Raw genomic sequence first — 20,807 nt, 5'->3', positions numbered from 1 at the left:
GAGAGATTTATACCTAACATCTAACTTCTTCAGAGAAAACCTCTTTCGCGTTTTATCCATTTTGGCCACTCGGGAACTCCGTAGAGAGGTGGAGCGGTCACGTGATCAAAGATTGTGATCGCGGAGTTCAAGGAATAAACAAAACAAACGACAGTTGACCAGTTGACGGTGCTATCACCGCATGTCACTCTCCTGGACGTGTTGAAATCTGACTTTAATAACGTAAGAAACAATAAGGAAAATCCGGAGCCGTTGGTGAATACGTTGCTGGGCAGAAATAAAGCGCAACGAGCGAGAAGCTAGGCGCTAACGTAGCTTGGCTTAGATGCAGCGCTTTCAGTCGTATAAGTTAGCTTCAACTTCGTTTATTCGTTTTCGATAAAAAAAAAATTAAAAAAAAAAAAAAAGTCCTGTCTGGAAACTACGTTTACGTGAAGAGACATGCCGATTGTTGTCTCACTATCCTCGCTCAGCGACACTTCTAAAGGGGATCTAAAACCGTGTTTTGTTTACAGCCTGTGACTGTTTATCTTTACGACACAGCCAGCCTCCAGCTGTTTTTTTTTTTTTTTTTTTTTTTTTTTTACAGGAAAGACCCCACTCGTCGGACCAGTTTATCGTTGTTGTGTAAACATACGTACGATGACTGTGTGTTTTGAGCTGATCATCAGTTTTCAGTTGATCGGGATTGTTTCCTGCACGTCGGTGTCATCCGAGGTGTCGAAAAAGCTGATGTGAGCAGACACTAAATATGGAGGCTGTAAGACCAAAGAAGACAAAGGCCAAAACCAGCGGAAAATCTCAGGTGATTAGACCAAGTACTTTGCTGATATTCTTCACCTTCTTCTGCTTTCTCCTTCTTTTGGTTACAGTTGAAACGAGTTGAAACAAGTATTCGTTAGAGATAACAACACACACAGTCCTTGGACATTTTATCCAACCCAACATCCTTTTATTCTTTACACACTGAGAATACTTTGGAAGATCTGCTAAAACATAAAGGCCCAGAATTCAAACACAAGAATCCCCTGATTCAAAATGGCAGAGCTAATCTTAGACACGCTGTGTTGAGTCGTCACAATTCTTTATTTTTGCCACATTCATATAAATATTTGTTTTTAAGTCACATGACCTTTGTCACGTGGGAACAGTTTCACAATCTGAGTTATTAGCAAAGGGAAATTGATGTTTGGTTGTTGATTTATGTTCTCAGCTGGTCAGGAAGCAGAAACAGGCACAGGAAGACAAAAGAGCCTCAGTTGCCGATGATGAGTCCTCAACTTCTGGCTTCACTGATATCCCCCTCAGTCTGCCGTATCAGGAGCCGGAGGAGGAGCAGCGGGACCCTGTGCAGACCCCTAAAGCAACAGCACAGCCATCAGAACTGCCCTCGGAGAAGCAACCGACCTCCTCATCAAGGACTTCAACCACATCAGTGTTAACTAAGACTCAAGAGTCAAGTCTGAATTTGTCAACAGTGACTTCACAGGTCACAGTGCAACTAACAGAGTCAAAGGAGGAGGAGGAGGAGGAGGAGAACTGTGGGGTGGGAGCTCAGGTGCCTGAGCTTACAGTTGCGCCACAAACCACAGAGTTGGCGAAAGACACGCAGTTATTGAATCAGCCTTGTGTTTCAGCTCAATTTGAGTTCCCAAATGTTCCGACTGCCCCCGCACTGTACCCATCCCTCCCTACATTGGAAGAGGGTCTGGTGTTACAGCTCTGTGAGGAAGCTGTGCAAAACTGTGCCAAGGAACCAGCTGTGTTGACTCTTCCTGAGCAGGAATCTTCTCCACCAAGTTTGCAGCCTCTGGAGTGCCAAACCGAACTTTCAAGGAGCAAACTCTACCCAGAATTACCAAAGACCGCTCTTGAGATTCAGGTGATCCCAGCATGAGATGACATATCGCATAACTATAAATATATCATGATAATATAATATACATTTGTCTTTGCTGTGGCCTTACATATCCTTTGCACTCTGTGCATTACACCCTTCATGTTTTTCCTTTGCAGAAGTTCTCCCTGGAGCAGCTGAGTGTCTGGGAGCCGGGCGGTGGCCTGCGAGCATGGCTGGAGGGTGTTGAGGCTTGTGCCACCCAGTTCTGTGCTCTGGCCCGGCAGGAGAACCACGAACTGACTGAGCTGCTGCAGAACTATTGGCGCTGCCGCAGACAGCTGACCCAGTCGCACACACAGCTGCACACACAGACCTCTGACTGCAAGAGCACACAGAATCGTCTCTGGAGCTTTAAAGATGAGCAGCTCACACTTCAGGTGTGTTTTTTTTTTTTTAGACCAAACCCCCCCAAAAAACCTACCGTACAGAGAGCTTTATTGGACCACTGCTGTAACTAAATGATCATCTCTCTCCTTCAGGGTATTTGTGCAGACCAGTCTAAGGTTTCTGGATACCATCGTTTCCAGCAGGCAGAGTTCAGTCAGAGTGTCCTGGCTGAGCTGAGGAGACTGCTTGAAGCTTGCAGTGAGCTGCTCCATCAGAAGGTGGTGCTTCATGCGTACACTGCTCTGCTGTCACGCCTGCAGGTTGAGTCGTACTTGTATCGCCTACTAACAGGTGAGAGGATTTAGAATTACACATGGCTCAAAGTAGTCATAACATGCTTGTGCCAAACAAGACTATAATACTACTAAATATTTAGTGTGCCAACTCCATTAGTTTTGTCTTGTTGGTTTGATTTTGTTTTCAGATTGCTCTGGCAGCCAAACACAGCCTTGTTCCCTGCGACCCCTGAAAGAGGCCATCAGTGTCCTGTTTAGCTTCACACGCAGAGTCCTCGATGACACACAGTTTCAGACAGACATCCATCACTGGCTGGACAGATTGGTATACACACACACACACACACACACACACACACACACACACACACACCACTTTTCAGACTTCTGGTGAAGGCAATTTGTTGTTGTCATTCTTCATGTGAACATGGTCTACTCTCCAGGTTGCCGTCCTGTTGCATACTGGAGGGTCAGCAGAACACCTTTACCTGCTATGCCATCTTCTGTGCTGCCCTGCTGGGGTGGGAAAGTGGGCTGCACCTTTCCTTCAGGTGAGTTTGAGACACACATCTTTCATCTTGTTACTGTCTTTCAGTGGTTGTACATACAGATGACTGAAGTTTTGTTTTTATTCTCTGCCCCAGATTCAAGTTTGGGGGAACACCTGTGGAGTGCAGCACTTTATGCAAGCGCTGGCCATCCTGATGTCGCCTGCCAGGTCAGTGTAAGAACCCCTAAAGCAGTCGCTCCTTCTTATCTACAGACTGTGAACTGTATACTTTAGATTTATGCCTTTGGTTGTTCATGAGAACCGAGGCCATCTTTTCAGGGTCTAATAATGTCACCACTCTGACATGTTGTTCCTCTGTTTTGCCTCAGACACCGTGCAGAGTTTCTGGGCCATATGAAGCCATGTGAGAGCCAGAGCTCAACATCCTCTGGACCCGAGTCCGGCAATTGGACCTTAGTGGATGAAGGTGGAGAAGAGGTAAGTGTATCAATGCAGTGATGACATTTTTGAGAAAAGAAACAAAACCACCACTTTCCCCTAAACTAATGAATTATCTAAAGAGGGGTGATAAGTAAATATGACGGAATATTTCAGGCTTGCATCTATACATTTATGGAAATAGCCAGTGTGTTATTTTCAAATCACGGATTCCATGGAAGCATGTTAATTTAGTATTGTCTTTGAAAACACAGCATCTTTTTTTGTTGTTGCTTTCCTCCTCTGATTATGATGTAGTTGATAATGAATACAGTCTGCCTGTCTGTTAAGAAAAAGTCTTGTGTCACGGAGGTTTGCAGATATTATTCAGAACATCCTGATCTGCTGAGTCACATTTAAAGCTGCTTAGAAAATATGCTATATGAACACTTCTGACCATTTAGATATCAGTCTGCTGGCTTTAACACTGTGACTGCTGCAAGTACTAATGGGTTGCTAAGGAAACACTTTGTTTTCAAAGCCTTTATGATGATTTTGCAAAATATATTATGCTTAATTTCTTCTTTAACATTAAATTTATTTTTATTTTTCTAATACAATGTGGTTTACATAAAAAACAAGTAACCTCTATTTTGCATCTTTCTTTATGAAGCGTAAACAAGTGTTAAATTGAGCTGGTCATGACTAATTGCAAATAAATGCTACATGTAGTCACTCAGTCTCTAACTGCATTGTCCTGCCGCTGTGTGTGTTTAGGATGAGGACCCAGAGAGCAGCTGGTTGCTGCTGTGTGAGGAGGACCTGATCTCCCTGCTGACCCAGTTCCCGTTCCAGCAGCTCTACTCACACATGCTTGGGATGAGCAAACAGGGTAAAAGAGGCTGTCGGTCCTGCCCGTCTGTTGCTTTGTGTCACACCTCGTACGAACTGACAGACTGCTCTGTTTCCAGGTGTATATGAGCCTCAGGCCTGCTCCAGCCAGAAGATGATGCGCGTGTTTGCTTTTGCTTCCTCTCTCATTGAAATTCTCGCTCTGGGCCTGCAAACTTACGACAGAGCGCGATACAGACAGCTGGTCAAACGAATCGGACACATCATACGGTCAGTGCAGTAATATAAACAAAATCTACATGCTCACACCTCATGGGCCAAATCATGTTGTAAGAACATACAGAAACAAAGATGTGATGTCCCTTCCCCCAGAATGACAGTGTGCTATGTCAGTGATCACTGGGCCCAATATGTGAGTGTGGCTGATGCCGGTGGATCCAGCTCCCATCAACACTCTCTGTCTTTGGACAAACTGCAGCTGGAATATGATCATCTCTTCCTCAGAGCTGTCTTACATGTACTCAGAAACAAAAGGTGAGGAACTGGACTCAAGTTTTCGTCTTCTCAAAATGCTTTACTTTTTGGCTTCTATATTTATTTTATGTGTTCCCCCCTCACAGGTTGGGCATCTGGTTGTTTATGTCAGAGATGCCGTACGGGACTTTGTCCAGCTCTATGCTGTGGAAGGTCCTTTATGTTATGCAGTGCGCAGAGGCAGCGGGACTGGAAACACTCAGCACTACTACTGACTCACACTCCTGCATTCAGGCGCTCAGAGGTACCAGTTTACACCCTTAACATGCACAAAATATAATCTTTTTAAAACCCTAAAAAACAGCATGTGCTTTAAATGAATGCTTAGATGTGGCTAGGCAGTATCATATCATAATAAAAGTTGAATGTTTCTCAAACACAAGTCTTTAGGCAGTTTTCAAAACACCGCAAACACTTTTGATTTTAACTTTTCTCCAAAGACTTCAACTCAATTTCTAATGCATCTGGCAGCTTTTCTGCACTGGGATTTCAAAAGCAGGCATAAATAAGTTGTGTCATGTCACTCTTTTTAATCCAGAGCTGTCATGTTGATATTTTTTTTGACTGTCTTCTGTTCCAGACCCAAAGCACCACGAGAGATTTGAGCAATGGCTGTGTGAAGTTAACAGCTCTGATGGCATTTCCCTCCTCACTGCACTGGCACACATGGCTACACCTACTCAGCACTCTGACCCCGCGTTCGTCACTACTATAACCCTGCTGATTTATCAGGTATGGGTAGAAGACACCGAGATGAAATACTAGAGGAGATAACAAAAATAAAAATAGAGTAATTGAAACAAAGTGCATTTTTCAACTTAATTGGAGCACAGTTAGTAGCTGCAGTGCTGTTTAACCTTTTCTACTGAGGAAAGAGAACTTTATCACACTGGTTAAAGATTCATTACCCCGGGTCATATGATGATCAGTGCCTACCTTGTTCTTTGACATTCTTTGTCTTATTTTTGCTTCAGGTGTCTTATGTGAGTATGTCTACCAGAGAAACTTACTCCAAGGTGGGGAGGGAGTTGCTGGCTGCCATAGCAACCGCCCATCCCTATGTTATCTCTGTGCTCCTAGAAAGACTGAGAGAGACCATACAGACAGTAGGAATGGTTGGTACTACTATTTTATAATGTTCAGAGGAAAGAAATTATAATTTGTCAATGTCAAACTCAAAAGTTGTTGTTTCTGTTTGTGTGTGTTAGGTGGCGCTGTACTTATGTAAAGAGCTGCCTCTGAATCTGTGGCAAGCACGGCCAGAAGAAATATGTGTGATCGGAGCCTGGTTGCTGCAGCATCCTCTGTCTGCTGTGGAGAACCGTTTGGCCTGTGTTATACTAGAGGGTCTGAACTGGGGTTACACGCAGGTAGTCGTGGGTCCTTTAAAGATTCTGTTTGTAAGACTTGTAGCAGGACAATTGTGAGTTTATCCTTAAATGGCTCGTTTCCTCTTGCAGGATGGCTCTTTGTCCCTGTCGTCATTTCTCCACAGTGAGGTGGCTCTGCTGGTGGCTGAAGCCTATCAGAAGTACCTTACAGACAAACCATATACTGGCCTCATATCAGAAGGAATCAAACAGGTGACACATGCACACTTTGCTCACAGACGTTCACTCTAAACCCCTCTTGCTTCATTACTTCATTCAACATTACTTTGTGTGTTTCTCCTTCTCTCCTTCACTTACTTTTTCCTTTCAGGTGTCTTACCTTGCCAGTGTCCTTCGTTTGGGTGTATCTCCTGAAGCATCCTTTAGTCAATGGGCGTGGCAACTGTTGCTAAGGCTGAAGCTCCATGGCAATGCCCAGAATCCTAAAGGAGCCTGGGCGGTCCCTGCTTTGGCATCCAACCCTCCTCCAGAGCTCACACACACTCCCAGCATGCACTCTGTTCTCAGGGCTGTAAAAGCAGGCATCCCTATTGGATGCTACCTCTCCATTGCCATGACGACAGTGGGGCATAGGTTTGTACTCGCACACAAGCTAAATATTTATGAGTGATTTGGCTGCAGAATTTGAATTAAGTTAATTTCATGTGGATTCTCCTCTGTGCTTTTTCAGTCTGGAACACTTTTGTACTGATGGAGTTGGGCTGTTGAAAAGTCTGATTCAGTCTCGCCACCTGAGAGCTGCTGTACATCTGCTGGATAACATCTTACCCCCAACCTACCCTCTCAGCTTCTACCTGCTCAACAACTCTCAGTAAGACATCCTTTATACTGCATGTTTAACCTGCAGCATCTTAAACACTAACTTGTATTCCTATGTCTCTCGTGTCCTTCCTCTGGTAATACCAGGTTTGTAAGTTGTATCCAGTTGTTCTTGCAGTACGACAGTGTGTGTCCTCAAGGTGTGACTCAGCAGGTCACACACCGAGTAGCACCACTTCTCACCGGAACCACGTATGGAGACAATGTCCGTCTGCTGAACAGTGTCATTCAGGTACATCATCAAAACTTGGGACAAAGTGATCTGAACAAAGATGGAAAATTATCTGAAGAAATGATTCAAGTCTTATACCATGTTGAAGAAACGTAGCGACAGACTGTATGTATTTCTAGATAAATGCTAGCAGGTGTCCATAACATCTGCAGCCAGTAATGGAGGAGGATTTTAGTTGTGTTTGAAAAATATGCAGGAACCTTTTGTGACACCTAAACTGAATGAGATGTAATCAGAGATTTAGGTTTCACACATTTTCTCCATATTGCAACGATACTAAATATGTAGTTAAAAATGTAGTTAAAAATGATAGGAAAAAGAGAAATGAAGTATTTATATATCATCCCCAGAACAGGACATCTAAAGATGTGAGTAATTTATCTTCCAGAGTCATGTAGTGGAAAGTTCACAGCCCGGTCGTGTCGGACCTGCTGCAGTGCTGGAGTTTTGGGTGGGAATTCTGACTCAGCAGAATTTGTGGTACCGAGACAAAACAGTCCTATTCCTCATGGATCAGATCTGCTCTGCAGCCTTCACTCACCACCAGGAGGAATGTGTGCAGAAACCTTTGTACCAACAGCATAAGGTATTAGTGCAGTTTTGTTTGGTTTGCATAATTCAGGGGCTCTCGCGGGTCTGGCTTGTACAGATGCTAAATTTAGTATTGTAAACTGCCTTGAGTAACAGTATAAACATTACATTAACATTTAATGGGTCACACACTCAGGAAAGAGCAGGAACTTAATGGTGAGGAACAGTATTCATATCTTCTTTTTCTATTGACAAACATCATGAAGAATGCTTTGGGTTACCATGGAGATCGGGGTCTGCTCTCCTCCTTGGTTGGCTGGATTGCTGGAAATGCCACGCCTTCCTTCATAGAGGGCCAATCCCTGAGTGAAGAGGTAAGAGTCCCCAAAGTAACAACAATATATGCAAGTACTGTTGATCAAATTGTCAAAATTCTCAGTCCTGACGGGCGCGCTGTTGTCTGTAGGTTTGGTTTGCCTGGTTGGTGCTCAATATGGAGGGTGTGTTTGAGGAAGATTCTCAGCTGCTATGCTGTGTTGAGCATGAGCTCCTGTCAGAGCCCAACATCTCCCCAGATCAAGCCTTAAAGGTAGGCAAAGACAGAAGTTAATACTGTACATTCACTGAGGAGGAAATAGAATAGAATTACTGTTACTGTTAGCAAGCGTTCAAAAAACAAAGTTCACTTTATTACAAGACATTTCACAATACAGGATTGACACAGTAAGTGGAAGGCAATTGTTCAGATAAGATGTGCTTTATTACCTTTGGCTAAACATGAACAAAGTCTATTTGTACAACAAAGAGCAGCGATATGTTGTTTAGTCTAGTTTCTAGTTCCATGGTCTTGAGTGTTGTACGCAGATAGTGTTAACAGTGTTTCTGTGTTTCTATGTCTGAGCCAGAAGGTGCAGCAGAGGCTGAAGCTGCCTGTAGTTCCGTCTCTGCAGCGGCTGCAGGTGTACCGCTGGGCGTGTCAGGCCTTGGCCACGCCTCCCGATCACCCTCTTCTTCCCCTCGTCTGGCAGAAGTTCCTACAGCTCTACCTCAGACAGCCTGGACCTGAGTATGGGTATGATGCACACACACATATTTTTATCCCTTGCCATAGAAACCTGAAAATGGGCAGAATCCATATCCGAGCACCATGTGCGTGTCTGTGTGTGTGTTTTCCAACAGACTGGCTGCAGCAGGATGCATCGGCCAAAGGTTCTTCCAGGCCTCTTCCCAGGCTGCTTTACTCAGAGATCTGCGGCAGAGACTGCAGGAGGTGTCTGACTTCCACCATGCTGCCAGCCAGGCCCTCAGGGTGCCTCCGCCACACACACCCTCATCAGACAGCCAGGGTGACGACAGCCCCAATAATCCCCAACCACCTTACCTCACCTCTCCTCAGCTACACACAGAGCTGGTCCGGTAGGTTACAGATGCTTATCATATGGATTTAAAAACATTCCTTCTTCTTGTTTGGAAGGTTGTATTCATAATGTTTACGGGCCCTCAGTTCTCAGCTGATTGTTGTCCACAGGTTGTTCGGTGTATTTGCTGTGTGGTTGGATGATGAGACTCTACAGAAGCAGGAAGTGTACCTTCCCTCTCTTCCTCCAGAATATGAACCACACAGACTGGCACAGGTCATGCAGCGAAAACAGGTGACTGTGTTTTCGTGTTTTTCTGCATTGTGTGTTTTGTATTTCAAAATGAAAGCTTAGACATTAGTCAAATATGTGGTGAAGTATAACATATTGCTCTTACATTTTGTGTTTTTTGTTATAGGAACTGTGGCTGGAGTTTTTGGACCGGGAGCGTCTGCAGTATGATAAGAGGGAGGTTTTGTCTTTGTGGGAGAAGGTGCAAAGTGAGCCAACTTTCCTGCAGACCCAAAACCCCAGCTTCACCAACTACACCAGTCTCAGCAACGGTACCGAGCTAAAAATGGTTTATCTATATCCAAAAGATGATGTATAGGATCATTTCAGCAGATAGAACAACAGTTCAGTTCCTTTGAGTTTCCCATTAAACCATGACAGTGAGCCAGCATCCCCTGAGTGGGATGCTGCTATTATCAATGCACGTGTGCTTTTCCCTTAATTACATGTCAAAATGTCTACTGTGAAAAACATCTGCTTTGCATTTGTTTGTGTTCTAAGATTGACTGTACATAGGATTATTCATTTAATTTTGCATACTAAAATTTCATCCCGTCAACATGACAAGTTTCATGTTCAAGTTTAGTTTTCAAGTTTTAGTTGAGTTTAATTTGTTTATTTGTCAGGAACCATGTACAAAAAAACATGCTTCTAAGAGGAAATGTGTTCTGTGATTCTCTGTGTTCAGCAAGGGAGCGTGTCCTGTCCAACCTGCAGAAGCATCCAGTTCCCCGTCCAGCTCTTGAGCTGCAGCAGCAGAGGGCTCCAGTGGCTGAGGTCCCAACCGCCTGTCTCACTGACTGTAAAGCTGCTGCTGAACTCTTACAGCAGGACCTCAGCATTTTGCAAGAGCAGTCCAGGTATATGGAGATCATATAGCATTAAAACATTTTCTTATCATCAGTGGCATACACAGAAATGCACACACTTGTCTGCACACACACAAACATGCACATTAAATTCCCAAATACTTAATTTTGATGTTAGGATTGCAGTGGCACGTGAAGCCCAGCAGGTGGCGATGGAGCAGGAGCTGTTGGAGAGCCTTCCATTACTGTTTAAGAACCAACCAGAGCAAATCAGCATGGCCCTGGAGTGCAAAGGAAAGGGAGGGCAGCCGTGTCAGGGACCTGCCAACATCACTGTCACAGTACGAGCATTCACACTGCGTGCTAGCCACAACTTATGGTGCCACTTTGCCATGACTTGCTAATCAGTGTGTGTGTGTGTGTGTGTGTGTGTGTGTGTGTGTGTGTGTGTGTGTGTGTGTGTGTGTGTTGTGTTTGTTATGTGTAACTTTGCAGTGTGAGCGTGTCCAGAGGCAGGAAGCAGTGCAGACTCAGATAACATCGCTGCGCAGGGAAATCAAGAAGCTTCAAACTGATGCTATGGCACCTCCACCTCAAATCCTGGCCCAGGCTGCTGTCCACACTGAGAACTTCATCACGTCAGTACAAGCAGATCTTTTTCTATTAAGACAGACAAATCATGTTGCAATTATTATAATCAATACAATTGCATTTTGACAGAACTGAAAGGAGAAAAAAAAACAGTTATTCAATGAAAACAGGATGTTTTGACTCGTGACTCAATGTTTTATGTGCTCAGGGCTCTAGTGAATATGCACCAAGCACAGAAATCTCCGGCCGTGCAGCAAGTTGGCGTGTCGGCCTTTTACAAGGTGGTCTCCTTTGTGTGTGAGGACACACTGCGGCATCCCCCAACACGCCAGTACCTCTCCTCGTGTGTGGAAATACTGGGACAGGTGTGCACACACCGACATTATCGCAAACAATGGTTTATATTAAGCTTTGTTTAGAAATACACCCTGCCAGTGAGAGGATGCTTCCCAGGAGCTTGACTCATCTAGAGTACTAAAGAATGATCTCCAATTTGGTATATTTGCCCATAATCATGTTGCTAATATGTTTATGTGGCTTTAGTGAAAGAACATAAATGTTTATTATATGAATAAAGGCCAGACAGCATAAACATTGTTTTTGCAATTATTTTTATCTGAGTAAATCCACAGGTGAATACATAATTGCTCATTTTAATATACCACATCTCATTGAGGGACTGTATTGCATAATTCTTTAACCACCATCCAGAATGTGTCTCTTACCTTTTCCCCAACATAGTCACTAAAGCCCTCCCTTTTATGCTGCGCACATACATGTACAACACATATAAACATAGGTCAGTAGTGTCTGTAAATGTTCCCCATTACACAACAGTATATTACATATTATTTCCAATACTTGTACTCAAGTGTAGGCGTGTGTTCATGACGGTACACCTGGACAGGAAAAACTTGGCTAGTGATTCTTAATCAAGTGTTAAATTTGAAGGAGTTGCTCTTCTTTGAGGCCAGACAATCTGCTGAGTATGCAGACAAAAACTGAAGGAGCATAGATAGGGAGCCTTAATTGGACTGAACTGGTTAAATCTGTTGCTACACTTAATGTGAATTTCTCTCCAATAAACTTGTGAATTAAACTCTGTTGTACGTATTTTTGTGCGTCTAGGTGTTTATTCAGGGCAATGCAGAGGAGTGTGGCCGTGTCCTGAAGACCATCCTGGAGCAGAGGCGTCTCTGCCCTCTCATTTCTCCCTTCTTCACTCCCAACGCAGCACCCAATCAGCTCGTCTTCCTCTACCAAGACGTGGTGACTTCCCTACATCTCGACAGCGCTGATGTCATTTTCATGCTGCTCACTAAGGTCAGTCCAGTTACAAATTCAACACAATGAAGAAATATGAGTATGTTTACAGTACATCCACATCATTCCAGTTACAGCAGCCACATCTGCATCTCCCTTTGTAGTTTGATTTGTCCCAGTGGCTGAACGAAGCTCATCCTGTGTTTTCGGAGAGAACCCGTTTGCTGGAGCTCATCCATGGAGCGCTCTGTGTCTGTGGTCAAGACCCTGAGCTTGAACTTCTCATGCCCTTTCACCTTTTCACCAAACACTGGACCTGGCTTTTACGGCACCATTTCCCCGACCATTACAGTGATTGTTTACGTCTGCTCATGACCAGTAAGTTGATCTGTCATAAAGCAACCAATTGAATCATCATTTACTTATTAAAATCATCAAATACCTGATTTTTTTTACACTAGGCTGCTTATATTAGATTACTAGTGACTCTTAAAGTCAGCCTGTGCCGAATATTCTCCAAAACATGGCAAAAATTGTAAGGTTGAAAGATGGATGTTTTTTTGATTTTTATAAATCATTTGTTTCCATCGTTGATGATAAAGAACGAAAAACAAACTAAAGAGACTCGTCTTGTAGTCAGTCTGTCACATTAAAAAGCATCTTTCTTTTCTTGTATGTAATGTTTAACACTGCCTGGTATTTAACTTGGCAAAGCAGGACCTGCAGTGAAAAGTTCTCTTGTTCCTTATTCAAGTGATTTGGTGGAAACACATTCATCCCTCTGAAAGAAAGCCTCCTACTCATCTTCCCACCAACAAAAGATTAAACTAATTAATAAACAAAACTAAAATTGGTTGAGCCATTACATCAATCTAGAGAATCAGACCTGAGTTTAAAGTGTGTGTTTAAAGTGATTCATAAATTCAGTATATATACATTTTTGTTTTAAGATGAGATGATAAGATGGTGCCACAAATAAATCATTAAAGTAGTAGGATATTCAGTTTAAATGTTTGATGGGCAACTTCCTCAATAAAAGCTTTTTTTTATTTATTTTTTTTACTTCACCAGGCTCCTCAAACCAGCTGCTGAGTCCAGAGTGCTGGAAGGTGACTCTGCGAGTGCTGGGCTGCTTGCCTCAATCCCGCAGCACCAAGAGCAAAACTGAACAAGCCCTCAGCCCTGCAGATGTCTCCAGCCGTGCTGTCGGAGCCACATCCTCTTCCTACAGATCCCCCATCAGCCTCTCTCCACAGCAGGTAACTACTGTTGGCGTTCATTGAAACCTCCATGTCTGCTAATAGTTAAGAAGCTGCATGTACATATTGGGCCTAAGTTTCTCACAAAATGCCAGTGGTAAGGTCAATTTATTTATGTAGCACTTTATCCTGCACCAGGAAACCCAAAGTGCTCCAGAGAGATACAATTAAACAATACAATTAAGAACATGAGGAATAAAAACAGGTAAACCATCTGGAGGGAAAAAAAGTATACAAAGAACTGCTAAAAACCATAAAAACATAGAAAACCACAGACACATCAGCAAATATTGAAGTAAATTTGTTAGATGAAAAAGAGAAGTCTTTAGTTTAGATTTAAAAACGCTCAGCTTTGTTTCCAGCCTCAGGGCTTCTTGCATCTTTTTCCAGCAGTAGGCAGCGTCGTGGCAGTTTTTGTTTGTGTGCCAGTCTGTGTGTCTCTTTAAATTGTAATATGCTCAAACATTTATTTTTTATTCCAACAATGTTGTGATATTTTATTGGTTGCTAACAGGTGAATGAGACAGTTGACTGGCTGAGTGATTACTTCTTGCGAAGTCGTCTCAGTAAGGCAGACCTCCGCAGCTTCGGCCTCTACTCTGCCTGGACTCCCTACATCACTGACGTTGTTTCCTTCTGGGACCATTTGATCGGTTGCCTGATCAACGTGCAGCTCAGCAGCTGCGCCAGAGAGTCAGTGGGCAGCAGCAGAATAATGAAAGGTAAGATTGCCAGCAAACACGGAGGGTGGACATGTGATCATTTGTGCGTATCCTTTATTATCTCTCCTGACAGTAGAGAAATATGCCTTGTGCTCTCACAGCTCTGCAGGACCTACACAGTAAGATCGTGAAGTTATTTAAGCCATGGATCTTCCCTCTGGACACTGGTAATGGCGGGTATGTGTAGCACAACCTTCGTCCTCAGGTAGCCATTGAACGCAGGTGGAGGAGAGCTGTTGTTAGTGAGCCAGCTGTGAAACAGATGTGAGCGCAAACAGGGCAAACTCCAGAGAGGATAGTAGATCCCACATGTTGACTTTGTTTGATGTACTTTTTGTATTACTTAACTGAACCAAGAGACAATCTTTTAAATCTGTGAAGGAACACTATACTTTACACAAAATCAAGCACGAACACAGCATTAGTTCATTACTTTTGAGCTGCACTTGTAAGTCTGTTCTGACACAGTCAAGAAAATTTGTGCTCTGATTCTCCTGATCGATAATAGTTGAGAGCAGTTTAATGCTTTACAGGGTAAAAAAAATAAAATTAAAAAGGAGCAAACTATGCAAGATGTTAATATCAGTGTCTTTTGGTCTCAGTAACGTCAAGTGTTACCCCTGGCTGGAGACCGATGCGAGTACAGCCGGATGTCTGGTTGGCCTGTACGCTCAACTTACTGACACACTTCATCACAAATTCAGAGGTGAGTTCTCAGCAGTGCTGTGTTTACACACGAGTATCTGTTTAAGTGCTGGTAGTCTTCGTTGTCTGTATATTAAAAAAAAAGAAGTGTTTTCTAACTTACACACTGTGTACGTGTCTGTCACAGATCGTCTGCTCCCCGGTCAGAGAGGTGCTCTGTGGCTGTGCTTGACGGAGTACTGCGAGAGCTGCACTTCTCCCCGTACACCCGAGTACCTGCTCTACCTGTACCACACACACCTCCGCAGCCTGCCATGGAGATACCTGCACCCTGACACTCAGCTCATGGAGCAGCTCTTTAACGTAAGACACTGCCCTCCGACTCCTGACTCCTAACGCCCACTGATGTAGACATGCAGGGAACGGAGCAGCTTGTTAATCTGAGACCTTGGTCTTTGGCCTCCAGCTTCTATTATTAGCCCGAGTTCCCATAATTATTGTGTCAACATGCTGTTCCTGGAAGAAAGCTGTCTCTCAAGACCCACACCAATCTATAAGAGCTTCCAATGCCTAAAATCTATAACAATTACTGAAATTGTGAACAAATAATAATGATTTTTTTTTTTTTAAATCTCATTTAAAAGCTGATAAATCATATTTACTTATCCATGAATGGTGAAGCACACCCAAAAAGGGAAGAAAGTAGAATATCAGTGTATACATCATTACAATATTTATTTCTACAACATACAGTTGTCAGTCTGTAACCATTTTGAAGGAATCCTTATTCTTTTCTGTTAATTTACTTTTTCTTTTGGTTTCTTAAATAATATTAAATATATATGAGCAGATTTGTATTTAGGATACTGTGATTCATCGAGCCATGAATGTAGTCATTATGTTACATTGTGTGGGAGTCAAACATATATTTTAACTTATATTTCTAGTACAGTCCATTGACACCCGAGAGATTTGATTTGTTTGTAAAGATTTTTGTTTCGTTTTCTCTCCTTTCTGTGTCTGCAGGTGGAGAGAGGAAGTCCCAAGAGCTGTTTTCTATTCATGGGAGAAGTATTATGTGAAGTTAACTGGGTCAGCGTTCTAAGTGACCACTTACAAACACCTTCCATCTCCACAACGTTTCTAACTCCACCAGACATGGGTATGAAGAAGGAGTCACACGCCATGTTGGTCTATCTGCTGTACATGTTGGTTTTTCTGGCAAAGGAGGAACAACTCCTGAGTCGACAAGTGAGTCTGGGTTATTTTGGTTTCACATCACGGTCAGTCCTCTTCTTCATTCATTCCTCATTTGTTTTCCTCCTCATCCTCCAGGACTCCCCTCTGCTCAGCCTGCTGGTTCAGTCCACCTCTCTGCCCTGGCACCAACTGGACCTGTCCTCATACCAGAGCGTTCTGGGATATGTCAGCACCCACTACCCTCCCTCTTTGCTGCTCAGTGCTGATTCTGCACCTCAGCTACTGCTGAAATCTCTCCGTAGTGCTGCTGGGCTCCACCCCCACCCTAATGAAGCTCCACACCGGGTGAGGCAGCACAGTGCTGTTTGTTTTCCAAATCAAGTTAAGGCATTGTAACCTTCCTAAAGTAGCTTATAGACACAATAATTATAACTTTAGTACTATGTAGATTATTGGGGAGCCCAGTTTAGCTTTCAAGCCAAGAAATTTAGCCAGGCATTTCCCCACTTGTGGTTTATTATTAAAAAGTCAAAGATCTGTTCAATTACATGCCAAGAGTGAAGTTTTTATAAACTGGGCAATAGATCTATGAATATATCAACTTCCTGAGCCCCATACAGTGAATTTTTAATGAGTCAGTCAGAACAGTGGCGTGAGATTACTGAATATGACTGTCAAAACAGCTGTATTATGCAGAACACCTTTATGTTGAAGAATATAAGAATGCATGAATCTCTTATATCTGCCTCTCCAGTGCCCCAGGCAGGCACGTGTCATTTAAAAGTGGGAGGCTTAGAACATCCACACTAAATATAGACAATCTGGTTTTCTTTGCCAACCCTTTCACTTTGCCAAATTACATTAATGTGACACTTGAAACCTGTGCAGCAGCTGGAGATGTAGAGCAGCAATTAGACATTTATACACCAATTGATATTGATTCAAAGAAGACAAATATTGGCAAGATCTGTACAATCCTGCAAACTGTACAGTACACAGGACTGCTTCAAGATCCAGCAGTTCTTCCTCTTTAAGCCTTGCAGTCAAACGTAGGCGATAATTGTAGCAAAATATGCACATAAAGCTGTGAAACAGCTGTGGATACATTAAACATAAAACATGACACTTACAGTCAATAACAAAAAATAATATATTTGTTTGATGAAGTTGACAGTATTCTACATCAAGAGTCAGATCTGGTCAGGTTTGGCAGCCACTTCCTCTCGGATAAGATAAACGGCATGTAACCCAGTGGAAATTTAAACATGTTGTAATGCTTAATTTAAATGTACTAAAATAAACCAGTTTCATTCTGGTGCTAAATTAAAAGTATATTTAACTGTTTTAAGGGCCTCTTAGTTTTGATAATTAAACTCAGAATATCTTTTTATCTTATGAACAATATAAATGACAGTTAAATATTTATTCATGTATCTATTTTTGTATAGTAGAAAAACCTTCAATCTGTTACTTTTCTTCCACCAGGAGGAGACACAGAAGGGTGGAGCTTATGTGTGCTGGTGTGTACAGTCTTTGGTGACTCTCGAGCAAGGAGGTGGCATCACCCTCAGCAGCCTGGAGTCTCAGCTGGAGACACTGCTGGAGAGCGTCATCACCTTCAACCCACCAGGTAAATAGTCCTCACTGCCTTCCTCATCCACAATATTAACCACCAACAATATATTCTTTCATCACTTCAGTTGTACCACTTCCTTCTTTTTCCTCTGCAGAGGTGGGTTTGGAGCAGAGGCACATGGCCTTCTGCAGTCTCTTCAGTGATGCTTTGGCTTTGCTCAACGGAGTGGGCGTCTCAACTGGCGAGGCACTCGCTGCTCGTGTCATTGCCTGGCTGGACAGGAAGGGGAGGGGCTTTCCTGTCCTGCCTCTTCTCACGGCCTGCTCCCGTTGCCTTGCATCAGTGCGACACATGACGCGCATAATGGAGGCATGCATTACAGCATACTTCAACCATGGTATAATCTTCTATTGTCACACTTCAGATAGACCAAATTTGTGATTTAGTCCTTTAAATTTCTCGTTTTAGTATAGAGGTTTAATGTGCAGTCAAAGATTCACACGTTTTCCGCTGTCTGTGTTTTCACTTTAGCTGAGGAAGAGTTTGTAGGTTGGGGCCCTGTGTTGGCATCGCTGCAGGTGCCTGAGCTCACTGTGGATGACTTCCTCTCCGAGAGCCAATCAGGAGGCAGCTTCCTGACGCTCTATGCCTTTATCCTGCAGCGCCTCAACACTGAATACACAGCAGCCAATGAGAGGAGGACTCTGGCTCTGATCAACACATGGACCACTCAGGTTACCCCCAGGTTTGGACACCCTCTGTCTCTCATTTGGTTTTGTTTGATTTGTGAGCTGCAGGCATGCTAAGATGTGTTTTGTGTGTCCAGCGGTCCCGGTGATGAGGCCAAGCTGTTTCTTTGGTGGCACAAAGCACTGAATCTCTCAGCGGAGCAGCTGCAGCCACAGGCAGGCCAGACTGAAGTGTTGGGAGTCGTCATGGGTCTGATGAGGCTGCAGACCAGGCTGCTTCAGCTGGGAGAAGAAAGACTGAACTCTGGGCTGCTAGGAGCTATAGGCCTGGGGAAGAGGTCTCCTGTCTCTAACAGGTATGCTTGCATGCATTTCATTAGCAAATCAAAACACCTGCAGCTCAGATAGAGTGAAAATAATCATTTAACACTGTTGATGAACCAGCTGGTAATACATGTATACTGTACATTAAGGTTCAGGGTGGTGGTCCGCAGTCTGGCAGCCTTCCTGTCCATCCAGGTGCCATCGGAGACTGAGCTTCGACTCCAACCCACTAGTGACTTGCAGCTCTCTGCAAAAGCACAGCAAGTATGTAAAAGACTGCGGTGTTTTAATTTTATAGCCTGCAATTATCTCCTAAAAATAACCTGGATTTCTTGTTTATTTTTGTTTTTTTCTGTGGATGCAGACGTTGGGGATGCTGGAGGCCATGCTCAGCAATAAGCAGTACGCTGAGTTCGAGGACTCCGTGAATAAGGCTGTCCAGTTCATCCGCTACCCAGGACACTGTCTCAAAGATGGACCCCGACTGCTAGCCCTGCTAGCCAACCTTCTCTACCCTGACCTCAGATACCTACACGTTATCCGTTAACCGTAACTTGACCTGACACATGCTGAAGATTTCGAGGACAAATACAGTGACAGTAAACATTTGTTGTGCACTGGAGCACAACATTTTATAGGAGTGACTCTGGTACTGAATTGCTTTTGTTATTCAATCAGCAAGAGCTACATGTCTCATCAGTAACAACTTTATGTGACAGAAACTGACTGTTCTTTAGAGCTGACTGTGCATTTGTGAAAAATACCTTTTGACTGCTAACTTACAATGAAGGATCATCAAACCAGTCAGAAGTACAAGCAATCATATGTGCCACTGATGTTTTTTTTAGCACTTTACTTTCTTCTCTCATGTTTATGCCTTGTTGCTTTTTACATAACTTGCCTGTTGCTTTTGAACACCATCTTCTCTACTCTTGATTGGAGAGGATGTTGCATATATTTATTGAAGCAGAATTCATGAATCATAATTCAGCACTGGGCTTTAGGTGCGAGTTTCACACCTGCATGTGGAATCTAACGGAAAATAGATGAAGGGTCCACAGATCATTTGGAGAAAGCTGAAGGACAGATCTAATAGGCCTATAGGTTTAGTAGTACCTTCTCAAAATAGGGTGGGGCACATACCAGGAAAGCTGGTGGACCGGGTTCAATGCCTCATACAAGTCTTGAGTTTTGCAGTAGATGCTAGCATCTGGCTACGAGCTACAATCTGAAATGTCTTAATCTACAGTGCTGTACACATACAGATTAATACAGTGGATGCCTGTATAAAGTGATCGTAGTCACAGAACATTTGCCAGTATTGTTAATGTATAGCCAAAAGTGCTTTCCTTGTTTCTGCCAAAGAGATGTTATTTTCATCTGCTCAGCTACTTAAACCTTCTTGACCATGTATTGGGTTTGCGTCATTGTTTTCTGTTTGGTACAAAAACTACTGTCAGGGAAAGCACAAACTCTGAAAGGTACACCGAGTACCACTTACAATGTGACACGCCACTTGGCTTCCTTATAAAGTAGCGTGCTCTGTGATTCAGATTGCTAATGCTGCTGATGTTACTCAAAGAGCTTTTGGAACCAGCGTACAGTATAACTGGACTAATACACACCCATTTAAGGGTAAATGCAGAACATTCAAGACAGTTTTCGCATTTCAATTACTCCTCGGTTGCTCTGTGTCATCTCAATAATAATCGGGCTGCACTTCAGCAGCCCGAAGCGCCCTTTATTGCCAGTGTTATGTGGTGACTGTTAATGTCAAACCTTTTCTTTTATTCTGAGTCACTGATAAGGAATGAGTCTGTAGGGCTGCTGCAGGAGGGGAGCTATAGAGCCAAGCTGCACAAAGAAGACAAGACTGCTCAATAAACAGAACTGAATGTCTCAACTGATATTTATCAATTTGTTGCAGTGATCTGGGACCATATGTAGTACATGAAGCATCCGAGAGCACAAAGGCTGATCTGAACTCCCAGGGCAGGTCACGTAGAGACACTGAACTGAGCCAAAAGGAACTCGTGAGGAAGTCAAAGAGATCCAGACAGAAATTAGAGGCACAAAACAAATTGGTTCTTACATCCGCGTTTTCCATGTGTAACTGTGTAGGTATGTAAACTGACATTACAGCTTATTTACCGAAGAAGCTCATGATGACAAGCCTTATTGTGGAGTACTTTGATTGGCCAATGTGCAAATGTACAGAACATGTTGTCCTTTAAAAAAAAAGGAGCCTTTTCAAAGACTTTTTCGGCACG

The 20,807-nt window shown here is 43.3% G+C and overlaps 1 protein-coding gene across 1 annotated transcript; it reads left to right on the top strand.

Annotated features, from left to right (window-relative positions):
• The first annotated feature begins 99 nt into the window (after positions 1-99).
• epg5 (ectopic P-granules autophagy protein 5 homolog (C. elegans)) lies at positions 100-19,948 on the top strand. The gene is made up of 45 exons (XM_069178351.1): positions 100-805; positions 1,214-1,882; positions 2,017-2,277; positions 2,380-2,578; positions 2,712-2,848; positions 2,967-3,074; positions 3,168-3,241; positions 3,403-3,511; positions 4,229-4,343; positions 4,423-4,573; positions 4,676-4,837; positions 4,924-5,081; positions 5,418-5,569; positions 5,812-5,952; positions 6,046-6,207; positions 6,298-6,420; positions 6,539-6,801; positions 6,899-7,039; positions 7,135-7,279; positions 7,668-7,865; positions 8,077-8,184; positions 8,277-8,399; positions 8,716-8,882; positions 8,990-9,226; positions 9,339-9,462; positions 9,587-9,731; positions 10,148-10,319; positions 10,447-10,609; positions 10,764-10,906; positions 11,068-11,224; positions 11,988-12,182; positions 12,287-12,500; positions 13,194-13,381; positions 13,896-14,103; positions 14,205-14,280; positions 14,706-14,809; positions 14,936-15,111; positions 15,775-15,999; positions 16,084-16,293; positions 17,434-17,578; positions 17,679-17,921; positions 18,056-18,269; positions 18,351-18,569; positions 18,687-18,801; positions 18,902-19,948. Exons 1-45 carry the CDS (start codon positions 752-754, stop codon positions 19,082-19,084), a joined length of 7,776 nt encoding a protein of 2,591 aa, XP_069034452.1. The 5' UTR covers positions 100-751; the 3' UTR covers positions 19,085-19,948.
• Positions 19,949-20,807: the final 859 nt, after the last annotated feature.

Source organism: Embiotoca jacksoni, unplaced genomic scaffold (genome assembly GCF_022577435.1).
Source record: "Embiotoca jacksoni isolate LCO1_2020_lvr unplaced genomic scaffold, fEmbJac1.0.p SCAF_8, whole genome shotgun sequence".
In the NCBI taxonomy this organism is placed as follows: domain Eukaryota; kingdom Metazoa; phylum Chordata; class Actinopteri; family Embiotocidae; genus Embiotoca; species Embiotoca jacksoni.
The sequence above is the reverse complement of the archived record's forward strand: the minus strand, read 5'-3'. Positions and strand labels throughout refer to the sequence as shown.